General features: G+C 37.3%; 1 protein-coding gene across 9 annotated transcripts in view; it reads left to right on the forward strand.

Moving 5' to 3' along the window:
- NIN (ninein) overlaps window positions 1-17,828 on the forward strand; it is a 112,086-nt gene that overhangs the window by 72,106 nt on the left and 22,152 nt on the right. For 8 of the 9 annotated variants that reach the window (XM_039329481.1, XM_039329485.1, XM_039329486.1 and 5 more), the window contains 10 exons: window positions 384-516; window positions 876-997; window positions 3,624-4,135; window positions 8,908-10,944; window positions 12,523-12,592; window positions 13,850-14,065; window positions 14,401-14,514; window positions 14,712-14,834; window positions 15,896-16,009; window positions 16,739-16,885. In XM_039329481.1, coding sequence (XP_039185415.1) covers window positions 384-516; window positions 876-997; window positions 3,624-4,135; window positions 8,908-10,944; window positions 12,523-12,592; window positions 13,850-14,065; window positions 14,401-14,514; window positions 14,712-14,834; window positions 15,896-16,009; window positions 16,739-16,885 — 3,588 coding nt within the window. The remainder of the gene's footprint in view (window positions 1-383; window positions 517-875; window positions 998-3,623; window positions 4,136-8,907; window positions 10,945-12,522; window positions 12,593-13,849; window positions 14,066-14,400; window positions 14,515-14,711; window positions 14,835-15,895; window positions 16,010-16,738; window positions 16,886-17,828) is intronic. The other variant, XM_039329489.1, reaches the window with a different exon arrangement.

Below are 17,828 nucleotides of genomic sequence, written 5' to 3' on the forward strand. Positions count from 1 at the left end.
AAGATCTCTCTCTCACTTTCACAGTTGTATTTTAATATGTACTTAGATTTTACCTTTCATAAAAAGTGAGATATATAGAAATACATAAATATCTCTGAAGTCATTAGCTATCCAAGAACAGAAGATTCTTCATCCTGACCTGAAACTTACCCATGAGTTTTTCCAAACCTGCTCATTTTATGTTGAGCTCAAGCTGAAGAGATGGGTCTAATGCTTAGTCCCCAAATTGCTCTGTTTCAAAAGAAGCCAGGGTTCAGTTCTTGCCTAGCATATAAATATATGCACATTTGCAGCTGTTCAGTCCTCCCAGGCCATAAAAATATTGCTGTTCCAGTTGATTGTTTGGCTGGGTTCGTCGTGATGAGATTGCATCTTGTTTTCAGGAACTTCAAGATCACATAGATGAACTTCAATCTCAACTGGAAGAATATCAGATACAAGGCAGAATTATCCGACCTTCACTGCAAAACACTCTCTATGAGGAGCTCAATGATTGTGGAGTGCAAAGTAGTCAAGGTACAATATGTCCTACCTACTGTGTATTATGTGAAAGTTATTTTTGGACAATCAAGCTGTCTTTCCAGTTTTTATGTAGCCTGTATTGCAAGAGTGTACCAACACTTCAGGGAAAAGCTAAAGCAAGTGAGCAAATCTCTAAAAGTGTGAGTCTGGGGAGGTCAGGGCAGTATATGGAAAAGAAGTTGGATCTAAGGATTAAACAGATTAAGCTAACAAGACTGCCAAGTGTCCTGATTGGTGCTGCTGAGGGCAGCTTTCTAATACCTTAAAATATTTTAATATTTATGCTAATGTATTCCATCATTGACTAGCTGTCCAAAAGAGCTTCATTTCTTTTTTCCTATCCTGTATTTTAGAGCCTGCTTCTGAGGACTGCAGCCATCTAAACATGAGCATAGAAGCCGAAATAATTATTGAACAACTAAAGGATAAGCTTCACCAGGATGTCTACAACTTGCAGCAGGAGCTTGAAAACACAGTAAGTTTTCCCCACTTTAGCATGAAGCCAGAAGTGCTTGCATCAGAAATTGTTATTACACTTGCCCAGAATGTTTTTATTAATTAAAATCTGTTGTTGTTATAATCTTTAATTTTTTTCTCGAACTTAGTTTCTTGGCTTTCTGGAGCTTCTGGGTAATTAGTGGTGAGCTATGAAGTATTCAAATGAACAGAAAAATCAACTGCAGCTAAGACTGGACCAGTGACTAGACTGGTCCACATAACATCTCCAGATAAGGAGAGAATGGAAGATCATTTACTTATGCTCTAGATAGCTGCTCCTTGTAAGAAGACTACAAGACAGCACCAGAACACAAATGAAATCATCATCATAATGCTGTCAACTGCGGCAGAAACTACTAAAGGACACTGAATTTACTAACCCACTTTCTAATTACTTTCTGAAATTGCCTATTCAATTAACTTAAGGACATTAGACGTTTTCAAAATAACAAGTTTCATTTTTTGAATAAAACAAAAAATAACAATCAGCTTAAGAGCTTAACAAATTAGAAATATTTGCAAACAGCTAAATTCAAAACTAATTTAAGAAAGTTATAAATAAGGAACAGACAAACTTGGAATAATGGAAAATTAATACTTTTGGTAAAAGAGTTTGGAAATAAGTGTAGAAATGAACAGCACATGTGTGGGAACCAAGCTGTTTAGTTTATCTTGAATCAAAACAGCAACTTGAGACTATTATTTTAAAAATCAAACACTAGAGGGGACTAAAGATTCCAGGCAGAAAGGGAAAAGGGGGAAAAAATGAAAAGTGTCTTTGATCAGCCCTAGAATTTGCGAAATGGCAGAAAATGCTTTGATATTTGAAATGCTTCAGTAGATTGTTGAAGAATGGGGTCAAAAAATAGAAGCTTCAGTCTCAGCAATGATGCATGCATTCATGAATAGATTATGTCTTAAAGATATTAAAGAAGTTCTGATATGAAAGAGAACATTGTGGAGGATTTACAAGATAAAGAGATGAAAGAAAGTTTGCCTAATGTAGAAATATCAGAATATTAAAAAAAAATGCAGAAGTACTGAAAAATAAAAAATGAACTAGGAAACAACTAAAGTGGAAGTACAAATGACAAACCAATAAATTGACCTAGATAATGATCTTTTACTGAATTTACCAAAGAAGTTGGTTAAAGTCTGAAAGAAATTTTCAAAATGGGAAAAATAAAAATGGAAGAGAGATCGAACTCTATAATAGCATCTGAATGAACTAAAGATTAAGATTGTTAAAAGCAGAAATTAGAACAAAGATAGATTGTTTGACCAAATTTAAAATAAGACATGTTTGTGTAAATTTGGCATTCTTTATGGACTTTTTCTTAACACTGGGAATGTAATGATTTATGGTTTTGTATATGGGTTATGAGGCAATGTAATGTAATGTTATGGGTTGAGAAATTATTAAGTTTGTACTTGTAATGAAGATCAAAAGCTTCAGAGAACTGATGATGGTTTCATGGATCACTTTGCAGACCTCTAAATTAAACTTAAGAGTCCCACCAGCAGAGAACCTATTATTGAAGACAAGCTGTTCATAAAGTAGTTCCTGAGAGGCAAAAGCATAGAGTACTTATTTCCTCCCCTCTCAAGATCTTTGTTCCTGATGGACACAATAAACAGAGAAGGAAACTCTGTATAAAACATTTACAAAGGCTTATTGAATGAAAGTTTGAATGCAGTTATCTCCTTAATAGATTTTTCCAGTTCAAGCACAACTGATTAGAGATACATAGCAATCAGTATGATTTGCCCAACTGAAATAAGAGACGTTACCTAAATTACAAATCTAATAGTTACAAACAGTTGTCATGTTACTTGATTCTAGAAAGATTTTTCAATGCAGAAAAATAATGGAAGAAGTAGCAGACAAAATGCACCAAACAAAATAGTAGGTTATAAAATGGAAATGCTTTGCCCAGTACATGCAGCCACTACATCCTTCTTACATAACTCCTTTTTGTCTCCTATTTTATACCTAAATGCTTTGGGTTCTGACAAACTAGTTTTCATAAGCCTTAACATGATTGTGGAAGTTCTTGTCAAATTCTTGTCTGACTCTTTTGTCCATCAGTTATACTTTGATCTTCTCCTGTCACTTGCCACGTCATTGTTTTAGCATCCTGTTATATTTCTATGCACCTATGCATTCAGATGGACTGCATGAGACTATGTATTCATCATAATAATTCATTATCCATCATAATCACTAGCAGAGGTCAATGCTGGGCAAACCTATAAAGAGGTTTCATTCTGTTCATGCCAAGGATTGTCTCTGATTCCCTTGGTTTCTGTATCTCCAGGTACTCTTCCAACAGTAGCTGGTCTAAGAATTGGTCTATGTAGGCTGCTGCTACATAGTGAGCCTGTCACATAAATTATGCTGGCTGGACATATTGAGACCTATATTCCTACACATCTGCCTTTTTCCAGAATGCTAATGTGACCTCTTTATAACAGATTAAAAAGGATTATGAATGGTGGAGTTTGCATTCATTTTCAGTTATATCTGCTATTGAACCAAACTGTCTGCAATGCTTCTATTGAGTTATGCGGAAATGCTCATCATAATCTTCCCCTTCAATTAGGTATGCCATTATGAAAAGCAGCTTGAGGAGACCAAAGCCAACTATAAAGAGGGACAAAAGAACTTCCAGCAGGAGTACTGTCAGGAGAGACAAGTGTTAGAAGAACAAATTGAGTGTCTGCACATCCAGATTTCTGAGCTTCAGGGACAGCTGGCAAGCCTGAGGCAGGCCAGCTCCCAGCAGAGTGTGGAAGGGAACTGTCTCCAGATATGCATGGATGAGAAGGCTAGCCTTATAGAATGCCTGAGGATTGATCATGAGAGGGAGCTCCAAGCCAGACTGAAAGAGGCAGAAGAAAACTTTAGTCATGAGAAGGAAGAGTTGATTCAGTCTAAATCCTGGCTGGAAGAAAGAATGAGAACTTTAGCACAGGCCATCCAAGAAGAAAAAATGGAGCTAGAAAATGGGTTCCATGAGAAGTTGCAAAGGCTGATGGAGAAGCATGCCCTGGAGATGGATCAGCTACAACAAGAGCTACTAAGAGTGCATCAGCAAGAGCTCCAGGAACAAAAGTGAGTAACTTTTTTTTTTTTAACAACAGCATAGAATTTACCTTGGATTAACTCATTTTATCTTAGGAACCCTGACAACTACAGTTCTGGGGTAAGCATTGGATAGCTCTAGGTCTCTAGTAGAAGCTAAAGCACATCCTTGCTAATGAGTGATATACAGAATCTTTTGGAAGATTTCTGAGTCAGCATTTAGGAAAATCCAGTAGGAGAAAGCAAAAGAAGAAGAAGCCATAATTGTATTTGTATCTGATAAATTATTATCTATCTATCCATCTATCTATCTATCTATCTATCTATCTATCTATCAAATTTTGTGACTGTCCATCTTTTGAGAGTGTATACTATAATTGTATCTACGTTAGTTACATTGATCTGGTTGCTTTGTATATTGTGGGAGTATACTAAATTTATATTCATCTATATATATATTGAATTGTGATAAAGTATATTTTAAACAATTTATGCAACTATATCATTATAACAAATCACTATTTTTGCACTAGTTTTGTAGTGTGTTTCCGGTCTTAAGTGATAAATTTTTTGTTTGTTTTTAAATGGGTTATTTCTACCTCCAAAAGCAAGCTTTGAATCAAAACGTATAAAACCCTGCAATGATGGCAAGATCCTAGAGAGATAACTTTTATTGTTCCAGCTTCTGACAAAATTGGTTGTGAACAATTGAATGACATTTTCCATCTGTGTGAAAGGATCTATAGATCCCATCACATGCAGCATATATTAATATTTTAAAGGGGCCACTAATTTCTTTTAAATACTACTAATTATTCATTAATATTTTACAGAATAAAATATTTTGCAGAATGAAAGAAAGGTCCTAAGGCAACAGGCCTTTGATTTGGAGTTTTGCCCTGTTTTCTCTGGATTACAGTATTTTCTCCAGCTTCATTGCCTGTATTGATAAATGAATGAGGGCAAGTGAATCTTAAATATGAACGGGGCTAATAAGCCTTACATGAGGTCTCAGTTTTGGGATGCTTGACTTGGAGAGTCTTATAGATCACAGCCTATAAGGGACTTGAGGTCTCTGATACAGTAGATTTAAATTCAGGACCAGTGACAACATAGGGCCTGAAATGGTTTATATCAGGCATGTCAAACACAAGGCCCGGGGGCCAGATGCGGCCCATGAAGTGGTTTCATGTGGCCCACGAAGCCATCCTGGAAACAGTGAGGGAACGGCCCCCGCTGCCTTGGCCCTGGCCCAGGCCAGCCGGGAGCCAATGTACAATTTTATGATGGCCATCTATGCTGAAACGTATTCAGTCTTAGCTCCACAAGGCCATCTGGAAACGGCTTGGTGCCGCAGGTGCTCGAGAGCCAGGCTGGGCGTTTGACCTCTGCTGCCCAGGGCTCTGGGCAGCCCGCGTCACATCCAGCCCTCCCCCCACATGGCCTGAGAGGAACAATGAGGCTCCTCCAGTGGACCATGCCTTGGCACTTGCCCTGGTCCCACCCCCTTCTGCCAGAGACCCTCAGATCTGTCCCACTCCTGCCCAGGCCCCCACAGGGACCCTTGATGTGAATGATGTAGAGCTGGCCACGCCCACCCAGTATGCCACACCCACTCCATCCATGCCCACCCAATAGGTCGCATTCACCCTGGCCACACCCACCCGGCCCCCCGAGGGCAACCACAATGCTGATGCAGCCCTCAATGAAATTGAGTTTGACACCCCTGGTTTATATCAAGTGAAGAAGCCTTTTGTGGCCAGAGGCCATAATTAACTACTGGGGCAACACCTTAGTCAGCTTATATGTAGACACTTGCAAAGGGGCTGCCTTTGAAGAATACTTGGCAGCTACAAATGGGCCAGAATGCAACATCTTTGGCCATTATAAGCACATCTTGGTATGCTTCCAGATGCAATTCAGGGTGTTGGCTATGAAGATCCTTCATGGCATAGGGCCTGACTGAAGAAACACCTTTCTCCTATTGCTTCTGCCTGACTGGTAAAATCTGCCAAAGGGGTCCATCCTTAAAACCATTCCATCTGATGTGACTTCGGCAGCATGCCTTCTTTGTTGCAGCACCTACTCTCTGGATCCTATCTGAGACTTGAGTTGCTCATTGTTTGTGATTTTAGTCCCTAATTTATTGCTTTGTATTATTTTTTTTATTTTTATTTTATTGAAAATTTTTAAAATTTTACAAAAAAGTTCCCTTCCCCGAACCCTCCCAACCCTCTCCCAACCTTCCCAGAGCTGAATACAGGCTTAATTAAAATTTAAAAGAAAAAATTTTAAACACAAATAAACCATATACAAATTTGGTTACAATAATTAAACAAATCATAAAATACTTTAACACCAATATTTAAAAAACAGAAAGAGAAAAAGAAAAGAAACAAGAAAAAGAAGAAGAAAGAGAAAAAAAATTAGAAAAAGAAAAAAAATATATCTAAAAAATATCTTAAACTTTAAATATAAATTATTCAAAAGCTAAATAATACTTTTTTATATCATACTTGTATTGTATAAAATTTATCCATCTTTTCCATACCAAAAGGTACTTCTTTTGCGATTGATCTTTCAAGAAAGCCGAAATCTTTGCCATTTCCACTAAATAAGAAACTTTAAGAAACCATTCTTGCAAAGTAGGCAAAGATTCCTTCTTCCAACATTGCCCTACTAACAACCTAGCTGCTGTAATTAGATTTAACATTAATATAGTTTCTTTACTGTCACAATCGGAAACAATACCCAACAAAAACAATTGTAGAGTAAATTTTATCCTTCTTTTAAAAATTCTTTGAATATTCCACCATATCTTAATCCAAAAAGCTTTTATGTTTTTGCATAACCACCAAATATGATAATAAGTGGCGTCCAAGCAACCACATCTCCAACATTTAGGCTGCAAGTTTGAATACATACGAGACATTTTTTGTGGATCAAGGTGCCATCTGTAAAACATTTTATAAAAGTTTTCCCGTAAATTTTGGGCTTGTGTAAATTTGACATTCCTCACCCAAATAATCTCCCAAGTATCTAATGGAACCAATTCATCAAAATTTTGTGCCCATTTAACCATACAATCTTTAACTAGTTCTGCTTCTGAATCCAATTCCACTAACACCCCATAAATTCTTTTAATATGGGTTCGTCTTTGATCTTTTATTTGTTTTAACAAATTCTCATCCTCTCTGAGCAAACCCACCTTGCAATCTATCTTCCACCTTTCCAATAATTGTCTATACTGAAACCATGAATAAATGATGTTTTCTTGTATTAAATCTTCCATAGATTTTAATTGCCAATTTTTACCATCCCATCTAAGTAATTGTGTATAAGAGATACTATCCATCTTAACTCCTCTCCTTATCCCTTCTATCGCATGCCATGGGATAGCCCATAATGGAATTCTAAAGTCACTTCTATAATATTTCTTCCAAACCCAAAGTAAAGAAGTTCTTAAGATATGAGACTTAAAAACCCTATCAACCTTTTTATTAAAAATTAAATAGGCATGCCATCCAAAAAGTAAATCCCATCCCTCCAGAAGGAGTACATCTACATTTGTTAAGTTAACCCAATCACTAATTAATGTTAACACCACAGCATCATAATACAATTTCAGGTTCGGTACCTTGAGTCCACCTCTCTCACGAATATCTTCTGTAATTTTAAGTTTTACTCTTGTTTTTTTCCCTGCCCAGATAAATTTATTGATACCTTTCTGCCATTCATTTAAGTTGGCCTCATTCTTTAAAATAGGTATCATTTGAAATAAAAAGAGAAACTTTGGCAAAACATTCATTTTAATCGCTGCAATTCTCCCCAGTAGGGATAATTGCAGCTTCTTCCAATTTTCCAAATCCTTTTGTATTTTAATCCACAGCCTTTCATAATTATTTTTATACAATTTTGTGTTGGAGGCAGATAAAATAACCCCCAAATATTTTACCTTATTAACAACCTCAAAATCTGTCAACCTAACTAAAGTCTCCTTATCCAAATTGGTCAAGTTTTTAAGCAATATTTTAGTCTTATTATTATTAATTTTAAAACCCGAAACTTGTCCAAACTTTGTATTATTTTTATATTGCATTGAAGGTGGATTTTCAGGCGAGTTGGCCATTAATATGAGCAATAAAGAAATAAACTGTAAACACGTTTTGGCAATTGGATGGGACTCTTGGTCTTACACAAATCTGGAGCTTCAGGATGTTCATCCTTGCTTTCCAGCATCTCTTGCTTCCAGTTTTACTGGTCCGATAAATTTGGCTACCTCTTTTTGTGATTCACAAATTGAGTATGGACTGCAGTAATTCTAAACATCATTAATATATAAATATGAATAAACCTAAGAAGACAAAAACCTCTTTTTCTTTTTGGATTGTGGTCAGGCTATTTAGGAGATCAGTGTACTCTAAGCGGATAATCTATTTATTCAAAATGTATTTTACCTTTTAGATGATAATTTATTATATTAAATAGAATATCCTCTATTAAGAAAATCTGTAGTTATTTTGCTAGGTCATTATTTTTAACTTAATAGGCTGTAACCTGATTGGACATGAGCCCCTTTTTAAAAGGAAGAAGAAAAATAAGCAAGGGACAGGAATTAATCAAAACAGGATTAAAAATAAAAAATACCAGGCTAAAAATTACAAATGGCCATTGTTGCAATTTGCTACTAAAATTGCATTCCAGGTCTAAGACAACTAAAAACTAGTATAGTAGGTGGTCTACAATCCTTTGTCTCTGAATGTGTAGAGATTTCAGTAATGTGTTGTGTTGACCACATTTAGGATAAAAATGGAAAATGAGTATAATGGAAGAATATTTCAGAAAGAGGAATGGTTCACCGCTGAACAACAAACACTTACAAGGAAGTATGAGGAAACCATAAACAAACTTAAGGATCAGCATCAACAAGAATTGCTGAAGTTCTCTAGGCTGCAGTTAGATGAGAAATCCCAATGGGAATCGGAAAAAAATGAAATTCTCCAGGAAGGCATTGAGGTCCAAGCAAAATGGAAAGAAAAACTGGAAAAAGAGAAAGCAATATCTTTATTACTGGAACAAGACAAGAAACTTCTAGAGACAAATTACAAGGAGCAAGTGAACTTGTTGATCTTGGAGAAAAAGCAACTTCAACAAGAGATTCAGGACATGAAAAAACAAGAAAGTGAATTGTGTGAGAAACCTCTGAAGAAGTTTGAGTGTGAGATGGGGCTAAGGAAAAGAGAAGAAATGCCAACATTAGAGGAAGAACAAAAGCAACTTAGCAAAAAGCTTGGAAGACTGGAAACAGAATTTGCACATGAACAAGAAGAACAGAATTCTAAGACTTTGGAGTATTTGAAGCAAGAGATGCCCAGCAGAGCAACAGAAGAAAAAAATGAATTGAAATCAAAGAGTTTAGTGCTTGAAAATAAAATAGAAGATCTACAGCAGGAATTGCAATGTCAGTCCAAACTGCAAAGCAATCTTGTTTCTTTAAACAAGGATGAGGAAGCAAAAGAAAGTGACTTTCTAGAATCCGTCAAGCCCCAGGACCCTGGAAAGGAGATAAATGTTCTTTCAAAACAAGAAATAGTTCAAGATCCAGGAGAAGAAAATAGTGTAGGAACTACCTTTCTGATGGATGACTCATTGAAAGAACCAGAAAAAGAATCATCCCAATGCCCTGGATTCATCCCATTAGTTCCAGAAACATTTGTAAGTGCACAGCTCCTAAATGTAACTGACAAAGACAGCAGTCAAGTTGTAACAGAAGATGGAATGAAAATATTAGACAAAATTGCACTTCCAAACATAAAAAATGGAGGGACAACAGCTGAAGAAACCATGGAGACTTCACATGTCTTGCAGAAGGCCTATGAAGAAATTTTGGCAGAGAATGAAGCCCTTAAACTGCGACAGAATCAGCTTTTGGAGAGGATCATTCTGCTAGAAACTGAATGCAATCAAGCAGCTCATGCTCGACAAGACATGGCTTCACAGGTTCAGAAGGAGCTGGAGGAGATCCTTAAAACTATTCCCCAGCCTAATGTGTTGGCATGTGAAAGTGATGAGAAGGGGGGAAGTTTACACTGGGAAAAATTGCCTACTGGCTGTGCAACCAAAAACCAAATGCTCTTTGCTGAAGCTTTGGATGCTGATTTAAGTGTTGAGGAAATGAGTGCCTACTCTCTTTTATTAGAGGCAGATCATGGAGAAGCTAGAACTGACAAGGGAGACCTCCATGATGTAGTATCAGGATTTTGGGATGTGGATATGATGGAAGATGCAGACTCCAGAATAGGATCTGAAATCTTCCAATTTCCAGAAGAACTCAAACTGGAAAACCAAGCCCTAAAAACAGAGATAATCAAATTGTTAGAGCGTAACAATAAATTGGAGGGATACATGCCAATATTTATAAGCCTGCAGTCCAGGCTAGATGAAACCAACCAAGACTGCTTAACACTTAAGGAGGAGAAAGGGCAACTGTTACAGAAAGTGAAAGACCTGGAAAAGAAACAGGACCAATTGGTGATGGAAAATGCCAACCTGCAAAAGTCAAAGCTGATTTTGCAAAGCCAGCTTGGCAAACTAAATGAGTTCATGCTGAATCTGCAACCCCAGAGGAGTGGACGGCTGAGCCGTTGTGAGAATGTCACCAAAGATGCAGAAGTGGACAGGAAAGGGCTTCATGAGCTGAACAAGAAGCTCAAAGAGAAAATAGCAGTGCTCCTGAAGCAGAAAGGCACCCATACTCAGGAGAAGGAGAGTCTGAATGCTGTTCTTCAGAGTTTGCAGAGCACCTACAATGAGCAGCTTCAGAAGATTGAGTTTTTGAGGTAATGTGGAATCCTTCCATAGTCTAAATCCTGCCACTAGGCTCTGCTTTTTGGAACTAACTACCTAATACTTCATTGTCCACCTCGCATGACTTGGATTAACATATAGATTAACTTTGCCTAGAAGACAAATGCTCAGTGATTTCTAACATGAATTAATAACATTTCATAAAGATTTGAAGAATAAGTAATCATGTATAACTTTTATGAAGTATTAGAAAGCTGAATTGTTTAAAGGGCAGGCTTATCTACTGGGAGCTGTGCAAATGGCATGAGACAATCGTTTTTGTGTATTGCTTAGTTTAATGCTTTTATATACCGTCATTACAATGCTACCTTTTGTATCATTCCTCCTCTTCCTCCTCCTCCTAATTCCTTGTTTATAATTGTCATAATTCTGATTAGTTAACCATTAGCACTTTAATGTATTCTGATTCAACATAATATTATTGTAGACATTTCCTATAAAATATAGCAAGTTCTTCTGTTTGCTAACAATATAGTAAGAAAGGCATCTTTGCAGATGGGTGGCCTGCATCATAAAATAATATCCGAGTAGAATTCCTTCAAGTTAAGAGCAGCTGATAATTTCATAGAGGTGATAATGGTGTTTTCAGGCAATAATATGGGAGTGATTTGCTACTGAATGTTTTAACTTAGTCTACAGATCTAGAATTTCCTAGTGGTCTCCCGCTCAGCTACTAACAAAGCTTAGAAGCTTGGCTCTTCAAGATCATCTAAGATTAACTAGATGATGCTACCTGCCACAGGCATAAATAACATGCATTTTCAACTAATTTGGGCTGAGATAGTTCAAAGTAACCTGAGTATCCCAAAGAATCTATATTTTTGCATCCCAGATGTGAGCATTCTAGAGAGGAAAATATTGCCAGGAAGAATGAGATTTTCTTATTAAATGAAAACAGGAATCATCCCCAACAATGTAACTGAGGGAGCCTAATACAGGTAGTCCTTGACTTATAACAGTTCATTTAGTGACCATTCAACGTTATAATGGCACTGAAAAAAGTGACTTATGACCATTTTTTACACTTATGACTATTGTAGCATCCCCATGGTCACATGATTTACATTTGGATGCTTGACAACTGACTCACATTTATGACGGCTGCAGTGTCCCAGGGTCATGTGATCCCCTTTTGCAACCTTCTGACAAGCAAAGTCAACAGGGAAGCTAGATTCACTTAACAGCAGTGTTATTAAGTTAACAACTGCAGTGATTCACTTAACAAATGTGACAAGAAAAATCACAAAATGGGGCAAAACTAACTTAACAAATTTCTCACTTGGAAACATAAACTTTGGGCTCAGTTGTGGTCATAAGTCAAGGACTACCTGTACTTAAAACAACATTTCAGCTGTTCTGCGATGCTTTTATAGTTCCTATTAATATTCACCCACATACGCAGCAACCTTCCCCTTTCAGGTACATTGAGACTTCACTTTCCAAAATATTTAGGCAGACTGCCATTCAGCCCCAAAGTACTCAGATGGATCTACCTGGGAAACATTATTGTACTGTAGAATGTGATGGTTCTGTGTACTGTGCATTTTTAGGGAAAAAACAGAGGCCGTGCTGAAGGAGAAAATGGTCGTGCAGAAGATAGCTGAAAGCTTGAAGAAGCAGGTAGGACTTTCTACATTTAGGCAATCTTTGTTGGCCAAAAAACCCTGAATTCACATCGATTGTAAAGCTGATTATAATGTATGTAAAACTGTATACATTTTCATTCCTATACTTGTAATTTTATTCATTCCTGTAGTAGTAATTTCACATTAATATTTTAATGTAAATAGTGCTAATAGGTTCAAATATAAACATTACTTCCAGTAATATGCAAATTGGAACTCAGCTATACCTTGGCTTTATGCTTTTCTCATCATAAGATAGGATTCATGAGTTAAACCTCCTCCTTTCAAAGGGCACTTTTTTTAAAAAAATATTTTTTCTGGATATTATGTTTCTAAGTAATTATTTAGCGATTAGAGTTAGATAGCTGCCCATCTCCCAGAGACTCTGGGCAGCAAGCAATAATTAGCAAGAATAATAAAAACAAGAAATGTATAATATAAACCCCTTATTAATAAATATCATAAATATGAAAGTAGAAACTACAGGAGAAAGAGGATAAAAGTAGCCACCTCAACAATGGAGCTATCTGAACAGGTCACCTGGGAGCCCCAGTCCTGACAATATAGCCAAGGCTCTGGGGAATATCAAAATGGGGATGGAACTAGTCTAATTTCAGGGGGAAGAATGTTCCTTAAGGCAGTTGCCATGGCAGAAAAGGCACATCTTGTAGAGCTCATCAAATGAAGGGCCTTGGCAAATGTTACTGCTATACCTACTGGGGCAGGTTGATGTAATCGGGGAGAGGCAGTCCCTCTGATACCCCAGGTCCATGCCATAAAGGGCTGGAAAGGTTAAAACCAGCACTTTGATTTGGACCCAGAAGCAAACTGGTAACTAATGCAACTTGCAGATCAGAGTTGTAACGTGTTGTTCCAGGAGCACACGTAGATTTTTATATGCCAGCTTTTTATTGCATGAATCTTAGAGGTCAAGACCAAGAAAGGTATTGATATTTTGGTTGGGGAATTATGGAAAAGAAAATTCTGCCCACTGGGAGAATATCAGATTGGTGTTAAAGCGATGGGCAGTAGTCTTAACTATTTACAATCAATGCTAGCTTTTTCAAGAGAGCACAGTATGGCCCAACTCTCCTCATATCCTGAAACCAATTACTGTTGATTGAAGAGTAACCTTCATTCCCTTCTTCATTTCCTTTTACAGAAGGAAAGAGGCTTGAAAAGTATAATTTCCTTTGTCCAAGGAAATGTTTCTTACCATTAATTTTTTGGGGGGTTCTTGTTTCCTAATTAGGTATCTGAACTGAAAGCCAGGAATCAGCAATTAGAATTGGAAAATGCTGAACTTGGCCATCGAAATTCTCCAAGTCGAGCAGATATTCAAGATTCTAACCAGCAGCTTATGAAAACATTTCGGCAAAAGGAAAAGGAAGCTAAGAAATACATGTCAGAAGAATGGGAAAGAGAGAATTCCCAGCTCAAAGAAGAACTGGAGAACTCTAATATTCAGGTACAAGAGACTACAACGAGTACTAGAACCAAAGTTGAATAGCAAGAAGGCAGATTCAGATCCTACTTCGACCTCTATCATTCTCCCACTTCCTCTAAATCATATTTTAAGAATAATAATACCTGCCACCATTATCATCATGGTGCTGCTATATAGGCTGCTTAATCAAAAAGGGACTTAATGTGACATAAAAAACAAAATACAGCACATTTTAAAGGAAATGTTATTTTAGCCAACTCTTAAGCTGCAAATTAACCAATCTTTGAGGCGTTCTGAAAAGAGTATTTTCCTCCACTTTCAAATTCAATTTAATTTTTTTTCCAATTTACTCTTAGTCCTCTTCATTGGTCTCATCCTTGGAAACAGAGCTGGGTCAGCTCAGAATTCAGGTTCATGGTCTGGAGCAGGAGAACCATTTCCTCAAAGAAGAACTGGAGAATGTAAAACAGGTAATGGTGGGCAGAATACCTTTCTTCCCAAAGGGAATGGACATCTGCTTCTGGGGATCAGTTAGTTTATGATGGTCACTCCTGAGATGTATACAGTCTCCATTTAGCTGCAAACTTTTCATAGACATTATTGGGAAGTTTTTGAATACACTTTAAGCATACTCATCTCAGAAATTAAAACAGAGATTTTTCCATAGCTACCCAGTTGCCTAGATCTCTCTGAGCTGGAGAGTGAGATTTCCAGTGTCATCATAAAAAATCAGAAGCTACTGAAAGAGAAAGAAGCCCTCAGTGAAGAGCTGAACCGGTATATGGAGAAGGTAAGGGCACAGAATAATGTCCCATTCAAATACACCCTTTATTTCAATCTATAGATACAAACACATTACTTTTAGGGACCTCATTGTGGTACTCATAATCCGCTTTAAGTTCAAATAGAAATACGGGACAGATGCAGTCCATTGCTTTAGCAGAAACATACCCAACCATCCAGAAAATAATAATATGTTAGAGGAGCCAGGGCTACTATCTGGATAACTGGAGACAATGGCAAGATGAACAGAATGCTTTTTCTTTTTCACCATATTATCCCCTTTTACACACGGTGACAGCAAAATTATGAAATGTGCATTGTGACATCATAACACAAGTTTTACCTCTTATGTATTTATCTGCAACATCATGATGCAACTACAGAAGGATGGAATTTACATCACAATGTTATGATGCACATTTCCCATTAGACCTTTCTTGGTTCCCTTTTATAGATGTTCATGCCTTAGTCTTTCCATTAAGATGTTGCAGAGCACTGAGAGTTCAGCAACTCAGGAGGTTCACGAACATAATTAGATCAAACTATTTTGGTGTAGACCAGTGGTGGCGAACCTATGGCACGTGTGCCAGAGGCAGCACTCAGAGCCCTCTCTGTGGGCATACGTGCCATTGCCCCACCAGAGTTCGCCAGAGTAGCAAGCACATGGCGTTTGGAAGCGACAGGGCAGGAAGTGAGCGAGCAAGCAGTGTTGGTCCCCCGGGGATGCCCCAGAGATGGCAAGGGACTGGCCTCCGCTGCCCTGGCCCCAGCCATGCTCACCCAGTCTGCTGTGACTACTGCAGCCACACCCACCCAGTGGGACATACCTCCTCCCCCCCCCAAGGGCACCACAATGCTAATGCAGCCCTGGCACTTTGCAATAAATAAGTTGGGTTGCAGTTTGGGCACTTGGTCTCTAAAAGGTTTGCCATCACTGGTGTAGACTGTTGAGGCAGAACAAAAAACTAATGAAGGCTAGGCATAGATGGTACAATTTGTAGACTGCTGGAGCCTACAAATAGCAGTAGCTCCAATAGCAATTCTGCCTGGGCTTTACTATCTTTGCAGGCAACTAAAGTGGCCTTCCTAGAGAGCCTCACTGCTTCTCTGAGAGAGGAGAACTCATCTTTGGAGCACCAGAATCAGCATCTGAAAGCACAAATGGCAGTATCACAAGACAAGGTGTGCTATTGTCCTGTTAAAAGATTTATGTTTTTGACAGTGGATGCACTTACCCACTGATAAAAATATTTTCTAATTGGCTTAGAATTTAATAATTCATTTGATTCTGCACAGTTAAGCTGCATCTATGATTTCTCTCCCACAAAAACATTAGATTAGCATAATTTCTGTAGAGATGAACAGTATCGTCATTATACCTTTGGTTCTCTTATGTTTGCTTGGTTCCAAAATAAACCAAAAAATACTTTTTCCTCTGCTCTTGCCTGTGCATTTATGCATGGATGTCTCTATCTGCCAATTAAAGATGAAATTTTATTGAGCAATAAAATGTTCTTGATAGTATTATATATTCATGTCATGATTTAAAAATACTTGTTTAGTAGATCATACTGATTGGTTCTGATTTATCTTTTCTTTCAGCTCCCACCTCTACTGAAATAGTCTGTTCTGTATTACTTTGATTGCTTCAGTTTGAAAAATATCTCAGGAACAAGAACTGTTTCTATACACTCTGCTGCTGTAAAGGAGAGAAACAACCCATGTTTCTTTACTTTCAAGAACAGAGAATGTGTCTTTGATCTTATAAAAGTTTTTCTCATCCTGAAATACATATTCTGTGCATATAGTTTCTAACTGAGCAGGGAAAATGTGTGTGGAAACAGCATCTTGTCTTTGCTGGAATAACAATCTATTCAATGCCCCCCCTTCTTTTTTCTTTGGCCCTTTTAGATCCAGAATTTTGATGATATTGTGCAAAATGTCAGCCTTCAGGTATCCAGGCTCAAATCAGACCTGAGGGTTACCCAGCAGGAAAAAGAGAATCTAAAACAGGAAGTGATGTCATTGAATAAGCAACTGCAAATGGCCAATGAGAAGGTATACATGGGTGGGACGATTTGATTTCAATAGTTGTTGAGTCATCCTAATCTTTCTTTAAAGGAATTTTGTGCTGCTATTTAGAAGCAGAAGTCTTCCCATATCTTTAAATGCAGGGCAAGGTTGACATGTTTAAATAAATTGACATGTTTCAAAACCCATCTTTTTATTCTGGCCTATCCTGCTGTTGATTAATATATTTCTTTTTAATGAATAATCTTTGTTCTTTATTTTCTGCTCTAAGTATAGCTAACTGCTTCAGGATCATTTATGATGAAAAATGACATATATATCCATAATAGTACCACTATCACTAAACCCATTGCGGGATTTAGTAAAATGACAACAATTTAATATTTGTTCAGTTACCATAAGATCAAAATAGCTGCATGAAATGCTTTATAGCTGTTCAACACTATAATTAAATATTCTAAACCGATTAAATTCTTCAATCAATCACACAGCTGGATTGAAATCAAAATAATAAATAATAATAAACCCTTTATTATCAAAGTATAACATGTATACAGACAGTGAAATTGGCTGAGCCTCCCTCTGTGCCGCCCCTCACCACAAACTCGCGGTGACTACAAACCCCCAACTTATTTCACCGTGAACTAATTGCACATCACGCCAGCCTCACGAGCCTGTCATGCATAAAATACTTTCAGAGTCGTCTTTATCATTAGAGTAAATGAACAATGTGGTTTAAATAGTTCTTTGTATTTGGAAAAATATCTGTTTAGATTGAGTATATTCCATCTTTTCTCTTCAGAAGTCCAGGTGGCATATGGAGATTTCCTCTTATTTATTCCCCAGCCAGAATTTTATGAGGTAGATTAAAGACCAGTGTTTCTCAAATTTGGCAACTTGAAGATTTATGAACTTCAACTCCCAGAAATGCACTGCCAGAGGAATGGAAGTTTCAGAGTTGAACTCCATA

This window comes from Crotalus tigris, unplaced genomic scaffold (assembly GCF_016545835.1).
Source record: "Crotalus tigris isolate CLP2741 ecotype Arizona unplaced genomic scaffold, ASM1654583v1 scf7180000024398.1132909, whole genome shotgun sequence".
NCBI classification, from domain to species: domain Eukaryota; kingdom Metazoa; phylum Chordata; class Lepidosauria; order Squamata; family Viperidae; genus Crotalus; species Crotalus tigris.